The following is a 22289-nucleotide window of genomic DNA, read 5'->3' as shown; positions in this document are numbered from 1 at the left end:
TTCATACTGAACAAATATCTTACGACGTACTTCACTTAAACATTGCTGCAGTCTTGGTTGGACCAGGTCTCCCTAGAAAAATAGAATTGATCTCATTGAGACTAACCTGGATAAATAAAGGTTAAATAAAATAAAACATGTAAAATAAAGCAGACTATTTCCATGCACGTATCAATAAATAAAGTGAACCGGGTCAAATTCATTCCCTTACTAAACATTGTTTTCAAATCCTGCTGATTTGAGGAGCCTTATGGATGGCTCGATATTTAATACTGTAATTAAAGAACCTACTATTTACTGTGTGGGGTCCCATCATTCTCCTGTCGCTCTCTCTCTCTCTCTGTCTCTGTCTGTCTCTCCCTCTCTCTAAGTGCATTTCCTGTCCGTCCGTGCTTCTAATTAGCAGTGTAGGAGTGTTGTAGTGTAATTAGTATCTTGCGTTGTTCAGTAGCAGGTTCATTACCTAGCCTCAGTAATAGGCCTGTGAGCCTGACGATTCCATTATTACTAATCACTCTGTTTTAGCTACAAACAACTCATTACTACTCACTCACTTCTACTGAGGCTGAGAACGACTCAGAGTGTGGTGGAGAGAGAGAGAGACTTGCTTTCTTGACTTCAAAAAAGCTTTTGACTCAATTTGGCATGAGGGTCTCCTACACAAATTGATGGAAAGTGGTGTTGGGGGAAAAACATACAACATTATAAAATCCATGTACACAAACAACAAGTGTGTGGTTAAAATGGGCAAAAAACACACACATCTCTTTCCACAGGACCGTGGGGTGAGACAATGATGCAGCTTAAGCCCCACCCTCTTCAACATAAATATCTAAGAATTGGCGAGGGCACTAGAATAGTCTGCAGCACCCGGCCTCACGCTAGTAGAATCTGAAGTCAAATGTGTACTGTTTTCTGATGATCTGGTGTTTCTGTCCCCAACCAAGGAGAGCCTACAGCACCTAGAAACTGTCCCCAACCAAGGAGAGCCTACAGCACCTAGAAACTGTCCCCAACCAAGGAGAGCCTACAGCACCTAGAAACTGTCCCCAACCAAGGAGGGCCTACAGCACCTAGAATCTGTCCCCAACCAAGGAGAGCCTACAGCACCTAGAAACTGTCCCCAACCAAGGAGGGCCTACATCACCTAGAATCTGTCCCCAACCAAGGAGGGCCTACAGCACCTAGAAACTGTCCCCAACCAAGGAGGGCCTACAGCACCTAGAAACTGTCCCCAACCAAGGAGAGCCTACAGCACCTAGAAACTGTCCCCAACCAAGGAGGGCCTACAGCACCTAGAAACTGTCCCCAACCAAGGAGGGCCTACAGCACCTAGAAACTGTCCCCAACCAAGGAGGGCCTACAGCACCTAGAAACTGTCCCCAACCAAGGAGGGCCTACAGCACCTAGAAACTGTCCCCAACCAAGGAGGGCCTACAGCACCTAGAAACTGTCCCCAACCAAGGAGGGCCTACAGCACCTAGAAACTGTCCCCAACCAAGGAGGGCCTACAGCACCTAGAAACTGTCCCCAACCAAGGAGGGCCTACAGCACCTAGAAACTGTCCCCAACCAAGGAGAGCCTACAGCACCTAGAATCTGTGCATAAGCTCTATCAAACCTGGGCCCCGACAGTAAATCTCAGTAAGACAAAAATAATCGTGTTCCTAAAAAGGTCAGGACCAAAAATACAAATTCCATCTAGACACCGTTGCCCTAGAGCACACAAAAAGCTATACATACCTCAGCCTAAACATCAGCACCACAGGTAACTTCCACAAAGCTGTGAACGAGCTGAGAGACAAGGTAAGAAGGGCCTTCTATGCCATCAAAAGGAACATAAAAGTTGACATACCAATTAGGATCTGGCAAAAAAATACATGAATCCGTTATAGAACCCATTGCCTTTATGGTTGTGAAGTCTGGGTCCGCTCACCAACCAAGAATTCAGAAAATGGGACAAACACCAAATTGAGAGTGCTTGCAGAATTCTGCAAAATATATCCTCAGTGTACAATGTAAAACACCAAATTATACATGCAGAGCAGAATTAGGCCGATACCTGCTGATTATCAAAATCCAGAAAAGAGACGTTAAATTCTACAACCACCTAAAAGGAAGCAATTCCCAAACCTTCCATAGCAAAGCCATCACCTACAGAGAGATGAACCTGGAGAAGAGCCTCCTAAGCAAGCTGGTCCTGGGGCTCTGTTCACAAACACAAACAGACCCCACAGAGCCCCAGGACAACAACACAATTAGACCCAACCAAATCATGAGAAAACAAAAAGATAATTACTTGACACATTTGGCCCTAAATTGTAACTGACACAACCTTAAGAAAAACTCTGACTATGTACAGACTCAGTGAGCATAGCCTTGCTATTGAGAAAGGCCGCTGTAGGCAGACCTGGCTCTCAAGAGAAGACAGGCTATGTGCACACTCCCCACAAAATGAGGTGGAAACTGAGCAGCACTTCCTAACCTCCTGCCAAATGTATGACCATATTAGAGACACATATTTCCCTCAGATTACAAAGACCCACAAAGAATTCGAAAACAAACCCGATGTTGATAAACTCCTATATTGGGTGAAATACCACAGTGTGCCATCACAGCAGTAAGATTTGTGACCTGTTGCCACAAGAAAAGGGCAACAGTGAAGAACAAACACCATTTCACTTTTGTTTATCCATTTCACTTGCTATGACAATGTAAACACGTTTCCCATGCCAATAAAGCACCATAAATTTAATAGAGAGAGAGAGAGAGAGAGAGAGAGAGAGAGAGAGAGAGAGAGAGAGAGACAGACAGACAGACAGACAGACACCCTGCGCACCCTGAAACACATCATGCAAATGCCTCAGTGAGTCTCCGCATGAGCGCTGTGTGTGTGTGTGTGTGTGTGTGTGTGTGTGTGTGTGTGTGTGTGTGGTGTGTGTGTGTGTGTGTGGTGTGTGTGTGTGTGTGTGTGTGTGTGTGTGTGTGTGTGTGTGAGAGAGAGAGAGAGAGAAAAGGGGGTCACTGAGTTAATCGCTGAACAGGGTGTTGTTATTGTTGTGCTTTATTGTGGTTCAAAAATGTTTTCCATTTGGAGTAAACAGTTTCTGTTACAAAACATTTTGCTACGGTCTGGGACTAATGAATACACCCCATTAAAGGACCCACCTCCCTAGGTGTTTCTGAGTTTCTCCTACTGATCCTCCAAGTCAAGGTCAAGTCAAGTCAAGTCAAGTCAAGGTCTCCATGGTTCCTCTGGGTCAGGGTGACGCAGGGCTGCTGTCACTCTGTCTGCCTCTGTCAGGACTCAGGCCAACTGATCTGATGGTCCTCTTTGGGGGGATTACTGCCCTGGGGGGAGGGGGGGGGGGGTCACTCTCACAGAAATCATTGTTTTTTGTTTAGTTCAATTGATTATGCAGTCATTTTTTGGGTTGAAATTCAGTTTGACATTAAAATAAATCAAAATGGGACACAAAGTACATCATCTACAGAATGCACATTAAAATGTTTTCTTGTTAATACACACTATTTTTTTATCGGTGTGTATTGACATTTGATAAATAGAATATCCTGACGCTGAAATGTACCCAACAGTATATCTCCAAATGAGGATCCTGACTAGGTAGGCATGTAGTATTACATGCGATGCGGTTTGACTCAGCTGGTAAAATGAAACTGTAGCACCACCTGCTGGACAGATAGTAGTCACTACTTGGTCATGATAGACTGACTCGGATATGGTGGTATATTCGGACTGACTTGACAACAACATCATCAGACATGTTCAGTCTCAGTTCATTTAGAAAACTTACTGTACCAACTTTGTTAGTTTATTTAGGATATGAGACATTCTTATTCGGCTGAAGTCGAGACATTCATATTTAGCAGAAGTCGAGCCGAGGAGAGAAGCCACTGAAGACTGTTGGAACGTAAACTAAAAAAGGGTTTGGCGTCATCACATCAAATACCAGGAAGTTTAAAAAGTTAACAGCAGCAAAGATGGCCTATTATATTGACAAGACATTTGAGTGACCGCTAACAATGGAAATGCACGTCCTCAAAGATGGAAGGCAGGCGGCAGGAGGCGAGATCAGGTGGGACCATTCTGGCCAATGATAAGGCAGATACGCATTTGATCAGGCCATAGAGATAGATGACTCATCCTTGTATCTTTGCCATTGTAGTATCTGTGACAGCTTGGTCAGTGCAATTGAGGCTATCTCCATTTTAAAGTAGTACATGTTCTTCTTCATTGGCTGACTGCTCCCAACTCATATGAATCACCAACAACGTGACTACTTTAAAATGGTGGAAGCCCTCAATGGCAGTATCCATGCTAGAATGGATTATGTCCATAATGAGTCCTCATATCAATTACATTAAATTCAAAGGGCCTTTATTGGAATAGGAAACATATGTTAACATTGCCAAAGCAAGTGAAATAAACAATAAACAGAAGTGAGAAGAAACCAAAACAACATGAACAAAAAATGATTAGAAATTAACAGTAAACATTGGACTCAGAAAGGTTTCGAAAGGATAAAGTCATTACAAGTGTTATATTATCAGCTATCAGTTGTTTTAACAATGTGCCAATAGTTGTAGTATGAATAGTAGGGGGAAGATAAATGAACATTTTGGTTGTATTTACAGTGTTGTTTGTGTTCCACTGGTTGCCCTTTTCTCATGGCAACGGGCCACAAATCGTTCTACTGTGACTGCACTCTGCGGTATTTCACCTAACAGATATGGGAGTTTATTAATGTTTATTTTATTTTCAAAGTCTTTGTGGGTCTGTGTAATCTGAGGGAATTATGTGTCTCTAATATGGTCATACATTTGGCAGGAGGTTAGTTAGATAGTGCAGCTCGGTTTCCACATAATTTTGTTTTCAAAAGTCAAATGTCACCACCAACCACTGAGTGCACGAAACATAAAGAACACCTTTCTAATATTGAGTGAAAACAGTTAATATACTGTATGAAAAAGTACCTGATTAAATTAAACACATTTTATTTTAAAAAAAAACTGACTATGACTGTTGAATCCCTGATAGTCAAAATAGCATGGAAAAAACATTGTTCCTTCAGAGACCGATTGCTTTGTAAGGTTCAACCAACCTTTTCTTGGTGTCTCCATATTCTCAGAAAGGGGGACATTAGCAAATCTGAATAGATAAGGCCTAACAAAATACTAGCTCTATATCCTGATGGTTTACATCCTGGGGTTTACATCCTGGGTATTACTGTCATCACCACAGCAGCTAGATAACTGGGGTTTACATCCTGGGTATTACTGTCATCACCACAGCAGCTAGATAACTGGGGTCTACATGCTGGGTATTACTGTCATCACCACAGCAGCTAGAAAACTGGGATATACATCCTGGGTATTACTGTCATCACCACAGCAGCTAGATAACTGGGGTTTACATCCTGGGGTTTACCCAGGACCTCCTCCAGTATTACTGTCATTACCACAGCAGCTTGCTGATGCAAGACTCCAAGCCAAACATGATGATTAGCAGGTTTATTCATAGGGCCACAGTCATCATTGACTCCCTAATGGATTACGATGAAAACCTTGTAGACTGACATAGGAGACTTTTATCCAAAGGTGAATGTCTTTATCCTGTTAGGGCTAGGGGGCAGTATTGACACGGCTGGATAAAAAACATACCCGATTTAATCTGGTTACCACTCCTACCCAGTAACTAGAATATGCATATACTTATTACATATGGATAGAAAACACCCTAAAGTTTCTAAAACTGTTTGAATGGTGTCTGTGAGTATAACAGAACTCAAATGGCAGGTCAAAACCTGAGAGATTCCTTTACAGGAAGTGGCCTGTCTGACCATTTCTTGAACTTCTTTTCCATCTCTATCTTTTACTAAGGATCTCTGCTCTAACGTGACACTTCCTACGTCGTCCATAGGCGCTCAGAGCCCGGGAAAAAACAGAATGTCGTCATTCCAGCCCCAGGCTGAAACACATTATCGCCTTTCTCAAGTGGCCGATCAAGGGACACTGGGCTTAGGCGCATGACCCGACCGCCCCCGCCTTTGTGATTTTTTCCTCTGTTTGCCGAAAAGGAGATTCCCTGTCGGAATATTATCGCTTTTCTACGAGAAAAATTGCGTAAAAATTGATTTTAAACAGCGGTTGACATGCTTCGAAGTACGGTAATGGAATATTTAGAATTGTTTTGTCACGAATTGCGCCATGCGCACGACCCTTCTTTACCATTTCGGATAGTGTCTGGAACGCACGAACAAAACGCCGCTATTCGGATATAACGATGGATTATTTTGGACCAAACCAACATTTGTTATTGAAGTAGCAGTCCTGGGAGTGCATTCTGACGAAGACAACAAAAGGTAATCAAACTTTTATAATAGTAAATATGATTATGGTGAGTGCTAAACTTGCCGGGTGTCTAAATAGCTAGCCCGTGATGCCTGGGCTATGTACTTAGAATATTGCAAAATGTGCTTTCACCAAAAAGCTATTTTAAAATTGGACATATCGAGTGCATAGAGGAGGTCTGTATCTATAATTCTTAAAATAATTGTTATGCTTTTTGTGAACGTTTATCGTGAGTAATTTAGTAAAATGTTAGCGAATTCCCTGGAAGTTTGCGGGGGTATGCTAGTTCTGAACGTCACATGCTAATGTAAAAAGCTGGTTTTTGATATAAATATGAACTTGATTGAACAAAACATGCATGTATTGTATAACATAATGTCCTAGGGTTGTCATCTGATGAAGATCATCAAAGGTGAGTGCTGCATTTAGCTGTCTTCTGGCTTTTGGTGACATTATATGCTGGCTTGAAAAATGGGTGTCTGATTATTTCTGGCTTGGTACTCTGCTGACATAATCTAATGTTTTGCTTTCGTTGTAAAGCCTTTTTGAAATCGGACAGTGTGGTTAGATTAACGAGAGTCTTGTCTTTAAATAGCTGTAAAATAGTCATATGTTTGAGAAATTGAAGTAATAGGATTTTTAAGGTTTTGAAAATCGCGCCACAGGCTTAAAGTGGCTGTTACGTAGGTGGGACGAATTCGTCCCGCCTAGCCCAGAGTTAAACTGCATTTTCCTCATGATGTACAGCATGTGTCAAAGAAGCCAAGTTGGGAACCACTATGTCAAATTCTCCAAACATGTATAATCCATCATGTGAAACCTGTCCTTAGTCTCATTACATAAAGGGCTGTGAAAACAATGAACACAATTCATACTGAAAAAAAGTATAAGCGCAACATGTAAGGTATTGGTTGAAATAAAGTAAAGTATTGGTTGAAATAAAAGATCACAGAAATATTTCATATGCACAAAAATGCTTATTTCTTACATCCCTGTTAGTGAGCATTTCTCCTTTGCCAAGATAATCCATCCACCTGACAGGTGTGGCATGTCAAGAAGACTATTAAAAAGCATGATCATTACACAGGTGCACCTGGTGCTGGGGACAATAGAAGGCCACTCTAAAATGTGCAGTTTTGTCACCAACACAATGCCACAGTTGTCTCAAGTTTTGAGGGAGTGAGCAATTGGTATGCTGACAGCAAAAACATCCACCAGAGCTGTTGTCAGAGAATTGAATGTTCATTTCTCTACCATAAGCCACCTCCAATTTCGTTTTAGAGAATTTGGCAGTACGTCCAACCGGCCTCACAACCGTTGACCACATGTAATCACGCCAGCCCAGGACCTCCACATCCGGCTTCTCCACCTGCGGGATCGACTGAGACCAGCCACCCGGACAGCTGATGAAACTGTGGTTTAGCACAACCGAAGAATTTCTGCACAAACTGTCAGAAACAGTCTCAGGGAAGCTCATCTGTATGCTCGTCGTCCTCACCAGGGTCTTGTCGTGACTGTAGTTCGGCGTCGTAACCAACTTCAGTGGGCAAATGTTTACCTTCAATGGGCACTGGCACACTGGAGAAGTGAGCTCTTCACAGATGAATCCCAGTTTCAGCAGTACCGGGCAGATGGCAGACAGCGTGTAGGGCGTTGTGTGGGCGGGCGGTTTGCTGACGTCAACGTTGTGAACAGAGTGCCCCATGGTGGCAGTGGGGTTCTGGTATGGGCTGGCATAAACTACGGACAATGAACACAATTGCACTTTATCGATGGCAATTTGAATGCACAGAGATACCGTGACGAGATCCTGAGGCCCATTGTCGTGCCAGTCATCCGCCGCCATCACTTCATGTTTCAGCATGATAATGCACGGCCCCATGTCGCAAGGATCGGTACACAATTCCTGGAAGCTGAAAATGTTGCAGTTCTTCCCTGGCCCACATATACACCAGACATGTCACCCCATTGATCTCTGGATTGACATGTACAACAGCATGTTCCAGTTCCCGCCAACATCCAGAAACTTCGCACAGCCATTGAAGAGGAGTGGGACAACATTCCACTGGCCACAATCAACAGCCTGATCAACTCTATGAGAAGGAGATGTGTCGTGCTGCATGAGTCAAATGGTGGTCACACCAGATACTGACTGGTTTTCTGATCTACGCCCCTACCTTTTATTTTTAAAGGTATCTGTGACTAACAGATGCATGTCTGTATTCCCAGTCATGTGAAAGTTATAGATTAAAGCCTAATTTATTTATTTAAATTGACAGAATTTCTTTTAAATTGTTGCATGTTGCTTTTATATTTTTGTTAAGTGTATTTTGGAATGTAAACCAGAAATACGTATCACTGCTGATCCATCCTGTTCTGATCTGATCAGATGGATGTCACGGAAGACAGAAACATGCAGCTCCCTGAAGACCACTCCTGCATTGTGGGAAGGTCGGAAATTGTGGTAGTAAATACATTTTTCACAGGTTAGGCATGATATTCCATCAATTACACTTCTCTCAACATCTTAGACCCCAACGGTTGTTACCCTACATTACTGATCTCATATGTATATACTGTACTCTATACCATCTACTGCATCTTGCCATCTTGACGTAATGTATCTCTAGCCACTTTAAACAATGCCACTTCATATAATGTTTTCATACCCTGCATTACTCATCTCATATGTATATACTGTACTCTATACCATCTACTGCATCTTGCCTATGCCGTTCGGCCATCGCTCAACCATATATTTATATGTACATATTCTTAATGATTCCTTTTTGTTTAAAAGGTAGTTGTTGTGAAATTGTTCGATTATTTGTTAGATATTACTGCACGGTCGGAACTAGAAGCACAAGCATTTAGCTACACTCGCATTAACATCTGCTAACCATGTGTATGTGACCAATAACATTTGATTTGATTTGTTAATAAACTCCTTTTTAATCCCATATGACGTGTAATATTTGAGAGGAGAGTTCAGGTTCCAGACACTCTGTGATCTTGGAAATCAAGGATCTTTACTAAAACATTAATATTTTTGGTGAGTGAGAACAATCATAGTTTTAGTAAGTGAGACAGTTGTTTTGCTGTTTATATTTTTATTTAACCTTTATTTAACTAGGCAAGTCAGTTAAGAACAAATTCTTATTTACAATGACGGCCTAACGACGCTGGGCCAATTGTGCACCGCCCTATGGGACTACCAATCACGGCCAGTTGTGATAAAGCCTGGAATCGAACCAGGATCTGTAGTGATGCCTCTAGTACTGAGATGCAGTGCTTTAGACTGCCGTTCCACTACATGCCTTTCTAACGCGTGGTGCTGTGAGCCACTGACCTGTGTGTTTCTCCTCAGCCTCAGGCAGCAGCAGGTGGCTTCTAGGAACTGGCTGAAACTGGGCTCACATTCTGCTCATTTTCTCATCGATTAAACATCTGATCTCAATACATTTTTCTGCTTCCAAAACTATAATTTGCTACAAACACAGTGCACTAAGTTTTATAGACCTGACTCTTTGACAAAATTGTAAAATATTGCTTTGTTTAATAGGAGTGCAAGGTCGAATTGAGTTAGTTCACACACCCTTCACAGAGGAGTTACCTAAAGGGAAAATCCAAATACATGCTACAACAAGCCAAAAGGATATAACTAGCTCGTGTTTGGTTCTGCCCAATATGTTTCATTTGCTCCCACTGTAAAACGACACAGATTAACTATTTTGGGTTAGTTATAAATATATTTTATTTTACCGGATAGACACACATAAATCCTAGACGATAGTGCAGATATCGCCCTCTATCGGCTCAGCCATAATAATAACGATGATGACCGCAGTCAAGCTAACAACAACACAACATATCAAACAGGTTTAAATTATGTTCACATCGAATGAACAAGCTACGAATAACTTCAACAACGGAGAAAATTGAGGTCTGTTGCTAGCTACATGTTATACGTTTATGAAAGTTGTGTAGCTAAATCAGCTAGCGTAGTGGAGTTATTTGTGGCTGATTTGATGGCAATGCTAGCTGTTTAACTAGGTTAGCTAGCTAGCTAACGTCGATAACACGTCATTGTTTAGCTAGCTGCTTTGCTCTCGCTTTCAACAACTAGTTCTGCTATTAAAAACTAGACATACGACGTTGTATCCCATTTTATTAGCACTTTTCACTGAAACTACAAAGAGCCTTCCGGGTTTAGTTGGCACAGCGACACTGATAAGATACTAGTTCGCGTTAACTAGTTGGTAAACAATACGAGACTTGGAAGGCCTCGCGATACTACTACTAGTTAACTATGGCTTCGGTGGGTTGGTTAACTAGCTGGACCCAACACTAGCAGACATGCCGTGTTGTTTTCAGTAGCTGACAGTTGTAACGTAGCTAAGTTAGTGCTAGGTTGGGTTACTAAACTTGTCACCGTTATTGTTTGATTACTATCCTAGATACTTTCTGCAGGAGTGTGCAGTGACTAACTAGTGAACTACATATTATGATGCCATGGAGGATAGGAAGCTGAAGAGAAAGATTTCCAGGCCCTCCACCAACCAGGCCCCTGCCCCACCAACCAGCACCCGGAAGAACACAGCCTCTGGACGTCATCTGGGCTTCAGCCACATGGGTACACACTCCAGCCAGAAGGGGAAGAGCCGCAGGTAAGAACCGTAATCATCTGGATGACTTGAACTGCTTTGAGGTGAAGTTCTTAATTTGGTTGTGTGTGTCAGGGGTGTGAAGGCCAGACAGCAGCAGGCTTCAGGCAGTAAGGCAGGCCAGGGCCAGGCAGACCCCATCCAACACTCCTTCCTGACAGACGTCTCAGATGTGCAGGAGATGGAGAAAGGACTGCTGAGCCTTCTCAATGACTTCCACAATGGAAAACTGCAGGCCTTTGGTGAGCTGTGTGTGTAAAACTGCAGGCCTTTGGTGAGCTGTGTGTGTAAAACTGCAGGCCTTTGGTGAGCTGTGTGTGTAAAACTACAGGCCTTTGGTGAGACCAGGGTTCTAGTGGCTCAGTGGATAAAAGCGTCTGCTGCTGTAAGAGCATATTACCTGTGTGTGTTAGTGTGCAGGTGACGTTTTACATAAACACTATCTATGACCTCTCTTTTTATCCCTCTTCCCCGCTCTCCCCTCGCTTCCTCTTCCCCGCTCTCCCCTCGCTCCCTCTTCCCCGCTCTCCCCTCGCTCCCTCTTCCCCGCTCTCCCCTCGCTCCCTCTTCCCCGCTCTCCCCTCGCTCCCTCTTCCCCTCCCTCTTGCCCCCCCCCTCCGCTCCCTCTTGCCCCCCCCCTCCGCTCCCTCTTGCCCCCCCCTCCGCTCCCTCTTGCCCCCCCCTCCGCTCCCTCTTGCCCCCCCCTCCGCTCCCTCTTGCCCCCCCCTCCGCTCCCTCTTGCCCCCCCCTCCGCTCCCTCTTGCCCCCTCATCTTGCTCCCGCTCTCCCCCCTCATCTTGCTCCCGCTCTCTCCCCTCTTCCTCTAGGTAATGAGTGTTCTATAGATCAGATGGAACATGTGAGAGAGATGCAGGAGAAGTTGGCTCGGCTGCACTTTGACCTTTATGGGGAGGTGGACGAGATGCCTGAGGACCAACGGAAGACTGCCTGCGACTCCAACATGGACAAACTACTGCTCAACGTAAGATCTGGTAATAGGTTTTGTTAATGCCTTGCAAAATTATTCAGACCGCTTTGTGTTACAAAGTGGGGTTACAATGGATTTAATTGTACATTTTTGTCAACAATCTACTTAAAATACTGTGTCAAAGTGGAAGAACCATTTTTTTTTTAAAGATAATTAAGAAATTGTAACTGAAATCTTGTAGCTCCGTAACTATTCAGCTCCTTTGTGTAGGCAAGCCTACATTAGTTCAGGAGAAAAATGTAGCTTAACAAATCACATAAGTTACAAAAACTCACTGTGAAATAATAGGGGTTGACATGGTTTTTGAACGACTACTCCTTCCTCTGTCTCCCATACATACATCATCTGTAAGGTCCCTCAGTCAAGTATTGAATTTCAAGAACAGATTCAAACTACAAAGACCAGGGAGCTTTTCAAAAGCTTCATAAAGAAAAGGCAGTGATTGGTAGATGGGTAACAACAATACGAGACATTGAATATCTCTTTTTAAAGCACGATCAAGTTAATAATTATGCTGTGCATTATGTATTAAACCACCCAGACGCAAAGATATGGTCAACTAAAGGTGTTGACCCTCAACTAATGGTGTTGACCCTCCACATCTATCAAGCCAACTGGAGCACTGGGCCAGCTACTATTAAAGTGGAACTGACAGCATTTTTAGCAACATGAAATCTTATTAAAATCTCTTCCTATACACCCCCAGGAAGGATATGACACTTAAAAAAAAAAAAAACGGAGCTACAGTAGGCCTTCATACAAACAAGCCATTCACCACACAGGCCTGTCATCATTCACTATGAACTGGACTGTGTTTACAGGCAGTAGGGCCTGGCATCATTCACTATGAACTGGACTGTGTTTACAGGCAGTAGGGCCTGGCATCATTCACTTTGAACTGGACTGTGTTTACAGGCAGTAGGGCCTGGCATCATTCACTATGAACTGGACTGTGTTTACAGGCAGTAGGGCCTGGCATCATTCACTTTGAACTGGACTGTGTTTACAGGCAGTAGGGCCTGGCATCATTCACTATGAACTGGACTGTGTTTACAGGCAGTAGGGCCTGGCATCATTCACTATGAACTGGACTGTGTTTACAGGCAGTAGGGCCTGGCATCATTCACTTTGAACTGGACTGTGTTTACAGGCAGTAGGGCCTGGCATCATTCACTTTGAACTGGACTGTGTTTACATGCAGTAGGGCCTGTCATCATTCACTATGAACTGGACTGTGTGTTTACAGGCAGTAGGGCCTGTCATCATTCACTATGAACTGGACTGTGTGTTTACAGGCAGTAGGGCCTGTCATCATTCACTATGAACTGGACTGTGTGTTTACAGGCAGTAGGGCCTGTCATCATTCACTATGAACTGGACTGTGTGTTTACAGGCAGTAGGGCCTGTCATCATTCACTATGAACTGGACTGTGTGTTTACAGGCAGTAGGGCCTGTCATCATTCACTATGAACTGGACTGTGTGTTTACAGGCAGTAGGGCCTGTCATCATTCACTATGAACTGGACTGTGTGTTTACAGGCAGTAGAGCCTGTCATCATTCACTATGAACTGGACTGTGTGTTTACAGGCAGTAGGGCCTGGCATCATTCACTTTGAACTGGACTGTGTTTACAGGCAGTAGGGCCTGGCATCATTCACTATGAACTGGACTGTGTTTACAGGCAGTAGGGCCTGTCATCATTCACTATGAACTGGACTGTGTGTTTACAGGCAGTAGGGCCTGGCATCATTCACTATGAACTGGACTGTGTGTTTACAGGCAGTAGAGCCTGTCATCATTCACTATGAACTGGACTGTGTGTTTACAGGCAGTAGGGCCTGTCATCATTCACTATGAACTGGACTGTGTGTTTACAGGCAGTAGGGCCTGTCATCATTCACTATGAACTGGACTGTGTGTTTACAGGCAGTAGGGCCTGTCATCATTCACTATGAACTGGACTGTGTGTTTACAGGCAGTTGCAAAATACTGTCTGTCAGGAGGACGTCTTCTCTCCAATGAGCCATTGATCATATTTCAGCGATATTCCTACCTGGAGAGATGTGTAATTTCTCCTATTTGTCTGCCTTTCGTCCAAGGTGCATTGCATGGTGCTGTTGCCAGAGATATTATAGAAAGCAGATAGGAATCTCATGAATGAAGGAACGTGTAACGCCCCACCCAGCAGACTGTCGACCAATCACGTTGTCATGCGGTTGCAAAGCTAATCATCACACAATCCCTTCTCAAAGTCAGTGTATATGTTGAAGAAAGGTGCAGATTTTCCTCAAGTAAGTAATATCATAATTCCGCAGCTATACGATATTTTACAGATTAAGTTAATTATCTCACATCCCAGAATGCACTGCGGCCCATTGACGTACACTACATGACCAAAAGTATGTGGACACCTGCTCGTCGAACATCTCATTCCAAAATCATGGGTATTAATATGGAGTTGGTTCCCCCTTTGCTGCTATAACAGCCTCCAGTCTTCTGGGAAGGCTTTCCACTAGATCAGGGGTCGGAAACCCAAAATGTTGAAAGAGCCATATTGGACCAAAAAAACAAAAAACAAATCTGTCTGGAGCCGCAAAAAATTAAAAGCCTTATATAAGCCTTATAATGAAGGCAACACATGCTGTAAGTGTCTATTAGCTATATTAGCCTACTATCAAAATGATAAGTAGACTACAAATACATAATGAGCATTCATGATTAAACCTTTATTTTACCTGCAGCGCATCCTGGAGAGAATGACGCACCACGTGACTACTCTGCTGTATGATGGTGCTTTAAGTTTAACTTCCATTATAATATTAATGTATTATGTTTCATTGCATTGATGAAATTATAGAAATACAATACAGAAATCAGATTTTTGATGTCATTTTTATTTTAGGATTCGAAAAAACAACAACAAAATGTGCAACGTGCATAATAGGCCTCCTGTAATTTCAGACCTCCCCATGGAAATAAAATGCTTTTCAATCCTCTTCTCTTTTCCCCCTTATCTGGGCAACAGACAGAGTGCAATAAAACAGCAGCCTTTTGAAAAGGTAAAGTATATACAATTAAAATAATACAGTTTAAGTTCGATTTCTGTGCATTATCCTCTTCTCTTTAGTTTTCTGCGAATGTGCAAGGGTAAAATGCAGCAGCACCCTCTTCTCTTTTGACACGCACAATACAATGCAGCCATCCTCGGACCTGAGCAACAAAACACAATAATATCCCTGTGTCATTCCAAATATATATACTGACAAAAATCAGAAATCACTTTATAAAAACAGCCACTTTGTTACTAAATATGTGCCTATGACAGGATTGTTTTCTTACCCGTTTAATGTGACTTCTGTTTTCGGACATCACTGGACAGCTTCTCAACATCAGGCATGTAAGATGTAACTTTAATCTTCACGCAGGACTGCAAGCTCTCATCTGTGAGGCGGGTGCGGTATTTGGATTTTATGTAGTTCATGTTTGAGAATATCTGCTTGCACAGGTATGTTGATCCAAAGATGGATAATACTCCAAATGCATATTTCTTCATGTTCCTATAACTGTCAGGAAGAATGGAAATGTCTTTCCACGTTACTCTTTTTGTTATTTGACAACTTCTCATTACAAAGCAAACGTGCAGGCAATCCTTCCGCATTGGCAATGAAAGCAAATGATTCGGTCCAAGAACTGTGGAATCCTCTGTTCTCCTCAGCTATCTTTCTCTTTTTCCCTTTGGGGTCCATGGCCCATGACACACCCGCCGGTTTGTTTGCAACAGCCACCTGTCTGGCACTACGCCGAGCTGAAAGAAACGTGTGTCGCAGGCTATGACGTAAATCTTCGTTGACAGAAATGTTTAAATTAAATATTTATTATACACATTTTTACAGCATTGGATAAGAAATTATATTAAAACAAAAAATATATTCACACCATCTTTTTCCATTTTCATATTTTTGAAAAAGCTCCAGGGAGCCACTAAGGTGGCGCTAAAGAGCCGCATGCGGCTCTAGAGCCGCGGGTTGCCGACCCCCGCACTAGATGATGGAACATTGCTGCGGGGACTTGCTTCCATTCAGCCACAAGAACATTACTGAGGTCGAGCACTGATGTTGGCCGATTTAGACTTGGCTCGCAGTCAGCGTTCTATTTCATCCCAAAGGTGTTCGATGGGGTTGAGGTCAGGGCTCTGTGCAGGCCAGTGAAGTTCTTCCACACCGATCTCAACACTCCATTTCTGTATGGACCTCACTTTGTGCACGGGGGCATTGTCATGCTGAAACAGGAAAGAGCCTTCCCCAAACTGTTGCCAAAAAGTTGGGAGCACAGAATAGTAGAATGTCTTATGCTGTAGTGTTAAGATTTCCCTTTACTGGAACTAAGGGGCCTAGCCAGAACCATGAAAAACAGCCCCATACCATTATTCCTCCTCCAGCAAACTAGTTAGTACTATGCATTGGGGCAGGTAGCGTTCTCCTGGCATCCGCCAAACCGAGATTTGTCTGTCGGACTGCCAGAGAAAGCTTTTCCACTGCTCCAGAGTCCAATGGCGGCGAGCTTTATATCACTCCAGCCGACACTTGGCATTGCGCATGGTGATCTTAAGCTTGTGTGCGGCTGCTCGGCCATGGAAACCCATTTCATGAAGCTCCCGACGAACTGTTCTTGTGCTGACGTTGCTTCCAGAGTCAGTGTGGAACTCAGTAGTGAGTGTTGCAACTGAGGACAGATGATTTTTTTAAGAGCTACAGCACTCAGCGGTCCCGTTCTGTGAGATTGTGTGGCCTACCACTTCGTAGCTCCCAAACATTGCTCCCAGACATTTCCACTTTACAATAACAGCACTTACAGTTGACCAGGGCAGAAATGTGACGAACTGACTTGATGGAAAGGTGGCATCCTATGACATTGTCACGTTGAAAGTCATTGAGCTCTTCAGTAAGGCCATTCTACTGCCAATGTTTGTTTATGGAGATTGCATGGCTGTGTGCCCGATTTATTTATTTTTTTGTATTTTTTCATTTTTTTGTAAAAATTTTTTTTAATATATTTTTTCTTATGTTTAAAAAAAAAAAAAAATTATGCACCTGTCAGCAGTGGGTAAGGCTGAAATAGCTGAATCCACTAATTTGAAGGGGTGTCCACATACTTTTATATATAGTGAATCATGGGCAACGTTTCCCATCTACACAAAAGTATATCTACCGTTGCGAATGTCAGACTCCACTCTGTGAGGCACATCGCTCTGCAGGTTGAACATGATAAGATTCTAGACTCCTAAATTGATATAGTTTGTTTGGGCGATTTTACAGCTAACTAACTACTTTACATGCTGATACTGGCTTTGATATTATTGTGTGTAGCAATGTTTGTTTGCCAGATAGCCAATAGAGAGAGCATTGCATTGAGAGAAGAGAGTGAATGTTCCTGAGTGGCCAAGTTACAGTTTTGACTTATCTGCTTGAAAGTCTGTCAAGACTTGAAAATAGCTGTCTAGCCATGATCCCCAACATCTTGACAGAGCTTGAAGAATAAAAAAAGAATATTGACCAAATATTGTACAATCCAGGTGGGCAACGTTCTTATAGATTTACCGTCAAAAAACCTCCCAGCTGTAATCGATGCTGAAGGTGTTTCAAACATTTATTGACTCAAGGAGCTGAATACCTTTTGTAAAAAAAATTATAAAAATAAAATTAAATATCTTTAAAAAAAAATTTGGAATTTTCTTCCACATTAGTGTTTTGTATAGATTGTTGACAAAAAATAACTATTAAATCCATTTTAATCCCACTTTGTAACACAAAATGTGAAGAAATCCAAGAAGTCTGAATACTTTTGTAAGACACTATATATTTTTGGAGTGGGACAATTCCACTCGTCATATTTATTTGGTTTATTGGATAGGAAAGATAGAGGAGAGTACTGAAATAGCAGCCCACGCTGCAGGGCTAGATGTGGATTCCAGCCCACGCTGCAGGGCTAGATGTGGATTCCAGCCCACGCTGCAGGGCTAGATGTGGATTCCAGCCCACGCTGCAGGGCTAGATGTGGATTCCAGCCCACGCTGCAGGGCTAGATGTGGATTCCAGCCCACGCTGCAGGGCTAGATGTGGATTCCAGCCCACGCTGCAGGGCTAGATGTGGATTCCAGCCCACGCTGCAGGGCTAGATGTGGATTCCAGCCCACGCTGCAGTGGCTTAGACCATCTTAAAAGTAGAATCAGCTAAATGACGTTGCCACGAGCAGCACTGCAAGATATTGATATGAGCGAGATGAGACTTCGCTCAGTAACACACTGTATCTGGTGGTTGGCTTCACTCTGTTCACCGCGTGGTAACCAGGACACCAAAACAGAGGAGAAGTTGAGCCTCACGCTTCAACGCTCTTAGTTGTTGTGGAAATTGACCCACTTTGCTGTTTACTTTCTGCGTCGTATCGTAGAGTCTACCTTTTTTAAGTGTCGTGTTGGATTTTTAAATTCTGTTAATACTGTGAAAGTACTTGGTAGCAGAGTCTCGGCCCTAAGATCCCAACACACAGGGCCTCCCTCAGTGTGTCAAACAGTGATTTCTCCGTTTTCACATGGCCAGAGTTGGGATTCATCTCCTGCTCTAAGCTTTCTCATGTGAGAGCAAAGCCACACACACACCTCATGCTCTGTGTATGCATCTTGGCTCAGTGTTAGCTCAATGGAATGAAACATCTCTGTCCTTCTTTACAGCTAGAGGAACTGAGTTCATCAATGTATCCTTTTAAAAGACTTGTGTGGACAGGGTGGGGGTGTGTGTGTGTGTGCCGTCTTGTGTACTGTGTGCGCAGAGCAAGTGAGTGAGGGGTGTGTCTTTGAGCTGTTGACTTTGACCTGATTTAATTCTAGCTCACAGTTTACAGAAAAATGTAAGAAATGCAGAATGAATATTATAAAAAAATATGCTTATATTACAGGACACTTACTGTAGTTACATAATAGATGACATTTCTTTGTTCTGTTCTCTCTCTCTCTCTCTGTGGGGGGGTGTCTCGGGGCTCAGAGCAGAGTGTGAGTGAGGTGTATGTGTGTTTCAGCTGTTCTCCTTGACTCCTCTCTCTCCTCTCCACAAGTCAGAAGCTGAATCTGGCAGACAGCCAGGAGATACCCAGGACAGCCAGCATCTAAGTCGGTTTGCTGTCAACGGTCTCATCTCCTTGTCTCCTAACCTCCTCTCCTTATTTGATTTCCTTATCCCCTAAATTCATTTCCTTATATGCCTCTTCTCCACCCTCTCCTCTTCTCCTCTACTGTCCCCCTCTCTTCTCTTCCCTCTCCTCGGGGCTAGGGGTTTTATGGGATTGGGCCTAATCACCATCCTCAACTTATCTGTCAAACACACTGCAAACACAGTTGCACATATTTGCGAGTTTATTTAAAGTCGGAAACTTACTGCACATATCCACATGAGTGTTTGGCCAAATGTTGCTGCCTTTTGTTGCTGCCTTTTTTTTCTCGCCTTTTTATTGTTGCCTTGGTTTGAACCAGTGTTACATTGAGATAAATATAAAATATATATTTGACATTCTCCTACACATCTTTGTCTTATATGCAGTTGGAATGCAATAATCATATTTGAAGCTGCTTGATTGTCGACCTTTTATTTCGAGTAATCCTGTACATTACAGATTGAGGTTTTATTGTTAATTAATGTGATTGGGGTGGATTGTTATCATTTTATTTTTCTCGGTTCTGGGAAAAAGTCAATAAAGAGAATTCTAATGACTTGAAACACGTTTCTGTGCTTTACTCATATGATGGATGGTGGTGATGAGGCCTCACTCCCCCCTATCTGAGATATTTACTGCAGCCCTCATCCTCCACATACAACACCTGTTCTGCCAGTCACATTCTGTTAAAGGTCCCCAAAGCACACACATCCCTGGGTCGCTCCTCTTTTCAGTTCGCTGCAGTTAGCGACTAGAACGGGCTGCAACAAACACTCAAACTGGACAGTTTCATCTTCATCTCTTCATTCAAAGACTCAATCATGGACACTCCTACTGACCGTTGAGGCTGCTTTGTGTGATGTATTGTTGTCTCTACCTTCTTGCCCTTTGTGCTGTTGTCTGTGCCCAAAAATGTTTGTACCATGTTTTGTGCAGCTACCATGCTGTGTTGTTCTGCTACCATGCTGTTTTGTTGTGTTTCTACCATGCTGTTGTCTTCTACCATGTTGTGTTGCTACCATGCTGTGTTATTGTTGCTACCATGTTGTGTTGCTCCTGTTGTGGGCTACCATGTTGTGTTTCTACCATGCTGTTGTGTTTCTACCATGTTGTTGCTACCATGTTGTCGTGTTGTGTTGCTACCATGTTGTGTTGTTGTGTTGCTACCATGCTGTGTTATGTTGTGTTGCTACCATGCTGTGTTATGTTGTGTTGCTACCATGCTGTGTTATGTTGTGTTGCTACCATGCTGTTGTGTTGCTACCATGCTGTGTTGTCTTAGATCTCTTGTCTGTGTTTTTTCCTATATTAAAAAACAAAACATGTAATTACAAATGAAACATTCTAATCCCAGCCCCCATCCCCGCAGGAGGCCTTTTGGTAGGCCTTCATTGTAAATAAGAATTAGTTCTTAACCTAGTTAAAGGTTTAAATAAATAATGTATGTTTTCACCTGGTGATACTCTTTGTGCACATCTTAATAATGTCCATGACTTGAAATTCCCTTCATGGGAAATAATGTCCACTTACTTTTGCTGCGCCCACAAGTAATGTATTTCAGCAAATGATTGTTTGTGTCGTAACCTATCCGTGACAGATCAGATCATGTGCAGTTCACAGGCCGATCCTGTTGACCAAGCAGCCTAGACTACTCGGTAACCAAAGCCTCTGTCACGGAGTGTCGGGCCCACTGTAGGAACCCGACACTCCGAATCTGATATGTATTCCTCGTGTCCGTTCTTGTCACCTCTTCAGAACCCATTGGATGAGAAGGTCGGTGAACAGGGACCGCTGCCGTGGGGGTGTGTGTGGGAATGCTGCATGCGCCTTGTGCTCTTGTTTTTGTTATTCCGTCTCTAAGGAGACCGGGCAGGGAGAGGGAGGAATTGTGAGGAAGGAGAGTAGGTTAATACATTGTAATAATTTTAGAAATTACATTGCATAGGACCTCCTTGACCGGCCAGTTTTGAAACGCAGGTAAATTATCACCGCTGTATCATTGTATTATCACGTTTTTAACTGGACTATTGACTGAAGAAGATTTTACCGCACTTTGTTAAAAGACTGAATTTGAACCACACAAACAATCGCATATAAAAGGCTACCCACAAGTAGGCTATCGATTTAAATGAAACAGAGCGTAGTGGGGTAGTATCCTCAACTGGCCCAAATCACCCATAAAATGACATCCGTGGATCTGACCATTCGGTCCAGTCCTGGTCCTAACGCAGGTCCTCACAGCGTGACACAGTGGCAACTGAGCGGGACAGACTACCAACCCCGGTCGGCCCTGAGGCATCGCAGCTCGGTCACAGGGACAGCCAACACCCACTTCAGTGCCTGGACCCCCATCACGAACAAGACCTCCAACCACCAGGTCAGCCAAGTGAGAGAAGACAGGCAATCATTTTCCTTTCTCCTTTTCTTTTTGTCATGGTTTTCCACCACCTTGATCTTCCTTACGAAAACATATTTACATTTGAGAAATTTAGAAGAGGTGACTTACAGTAGTGAGTGCATGCATTTTTGTACTGGTGCCCTGTGGGAATCGAACCCATAACCCAGCGTTGGTAGCACCATGCTCTACCAACTGAGCCACAAAATCCCATATAATTTGTACATCTATTCATTCTAGGCTACTATATTTTTGCAACGAAAAAAAGAAGCATTCTGCGACCCTGCCATTGTGCCCTTGAGCACAATTACTCTGGGGCCAGCTGACCCATTGCTTCAAGCCCCTTGGGCTATGCTCGTGTCTCGGTAGACTGTGTGTGTGTGTGTGTGTGTGTCTCTGGGTAGTGTGTGTGTGTGTGTGTGTGTGTGTGTGTGTGTGTGTGTGTGTCTCTGGGTAGTGTGTGTGTGTCTCTGGGTAGTGTGTGTGTGTCTCTGGGTAGTGTGTGTGTGTCTCTGGGTAGTGTGTGTGTGTGTGTGTGTGTGTGTGTCTCTGGGTAGTGTGTGTGTGTGTGTGTGTCTCTGGGTAGTGTGTGTGTGTGTGTGTCTCTGGGTAGTGTGTGTGTGTGTGTGTGTGTGTGTGTGTGTGTCTCTGGGTAGTGTGTGTGT

At 43.3% G+C, this 22289-nt stretch overlaps 2 protein-coding genes across 3 annotated transcripts in view; both read left to right on the top strand.

Annotated features, from left to right (window-relative positions):
* The first annotated feature begins 10165 nt into the window (after nt 1-10165).
* ccdc28a (coiled-coil domain containing 28A) lies at nt 10166-19792 on the top strand. Of its 2 annotated transcripts, XM_014211340.3 has the most exons (6): nt 10166-10314; nt 10829-11038; nt 11111-11277; nt 11863-12017; nt 18754-18776; nt 19134-19792. In XM_014211340.3, the coding sequence occupies exons 2-6, from the start codon at nt 10884-10886 to the stop codon at nt 19186-19188; spliced, it is 555 nt and encodes a 184-aa protein (XP_014066815.1). In that variant the 5' UTR covers nt 10166-10314; nt 10829-10883; the 3' UTR covers nt 19189-19792. The 2 variants fall into 2 exon arrangements, with proteins under 2 accessions (XP_014066815.1, XP_082811935.1); XM_082955809.1 differs by lacking the exon at nt 10166-10314 and having other exon boundaries at nt 10743-11038.
* A 1040-nt stretch (nt 19793-20832) lies between these two features.
* Nucleotides 20833-22289, top strand: part of ect2l (epithelial cell transforming 2 like) — a 39838-nt gene continuing 38381 nt past the window's right edge. The window contains exon 1 of the mRNA XM_082955497.1: nt 20833-21606. Coding sequence (XP_082811623.1) covers nt 21412-21606 — 195 coding nt within the window. The 5' untranslated portion in view covers nt 20833-21411. The remainder of the gene's footprint in view (nt 21607-22289) is intronic.

Source organism: Salmo salar, chromosome 09 (assembly GCF_965601325.2).
Source record: "Salmo salar chromosome 09, fSalSal1, whole genome shotgun sequence".
In the NCBI taxonomy this organism is placed as follows: Eukaryota; Metazoa; Chordata; class Actinopteri; order Salmoniformes; family Salmonidae; genus Salmo; species Salmo salar.
Note: the sequence above shows the minus strand (reverse complement) of the source record. Positions and strands in the feature narration are given on the sequence as shown.

Bases quoted from the DNA above. Each gene is read 5' to 3' on its own strand.
- ccdc28a (XM_014211340.3), top strand. From the start codon at position 10,884: ATGGAGGATAGGAAGCTGAAGAGAAAGATTTCCAGGCCCTCCACCAAC. The intron at 11,278-11,862 runs GTGAGCTGTGTG...CTCTTCCTCTAG, and splicing joins TGGAAAACTGCAGGCCTTTG to GTAATGAGTGTTCTATAGAT. The intron at 12,018-18,753 runs GTAAGATCTGGT...CCTTCTTTACAG, and splicing joins TGGACAAACTACTGCTCAAC to CTAGAGGAACTGAGTTCATC.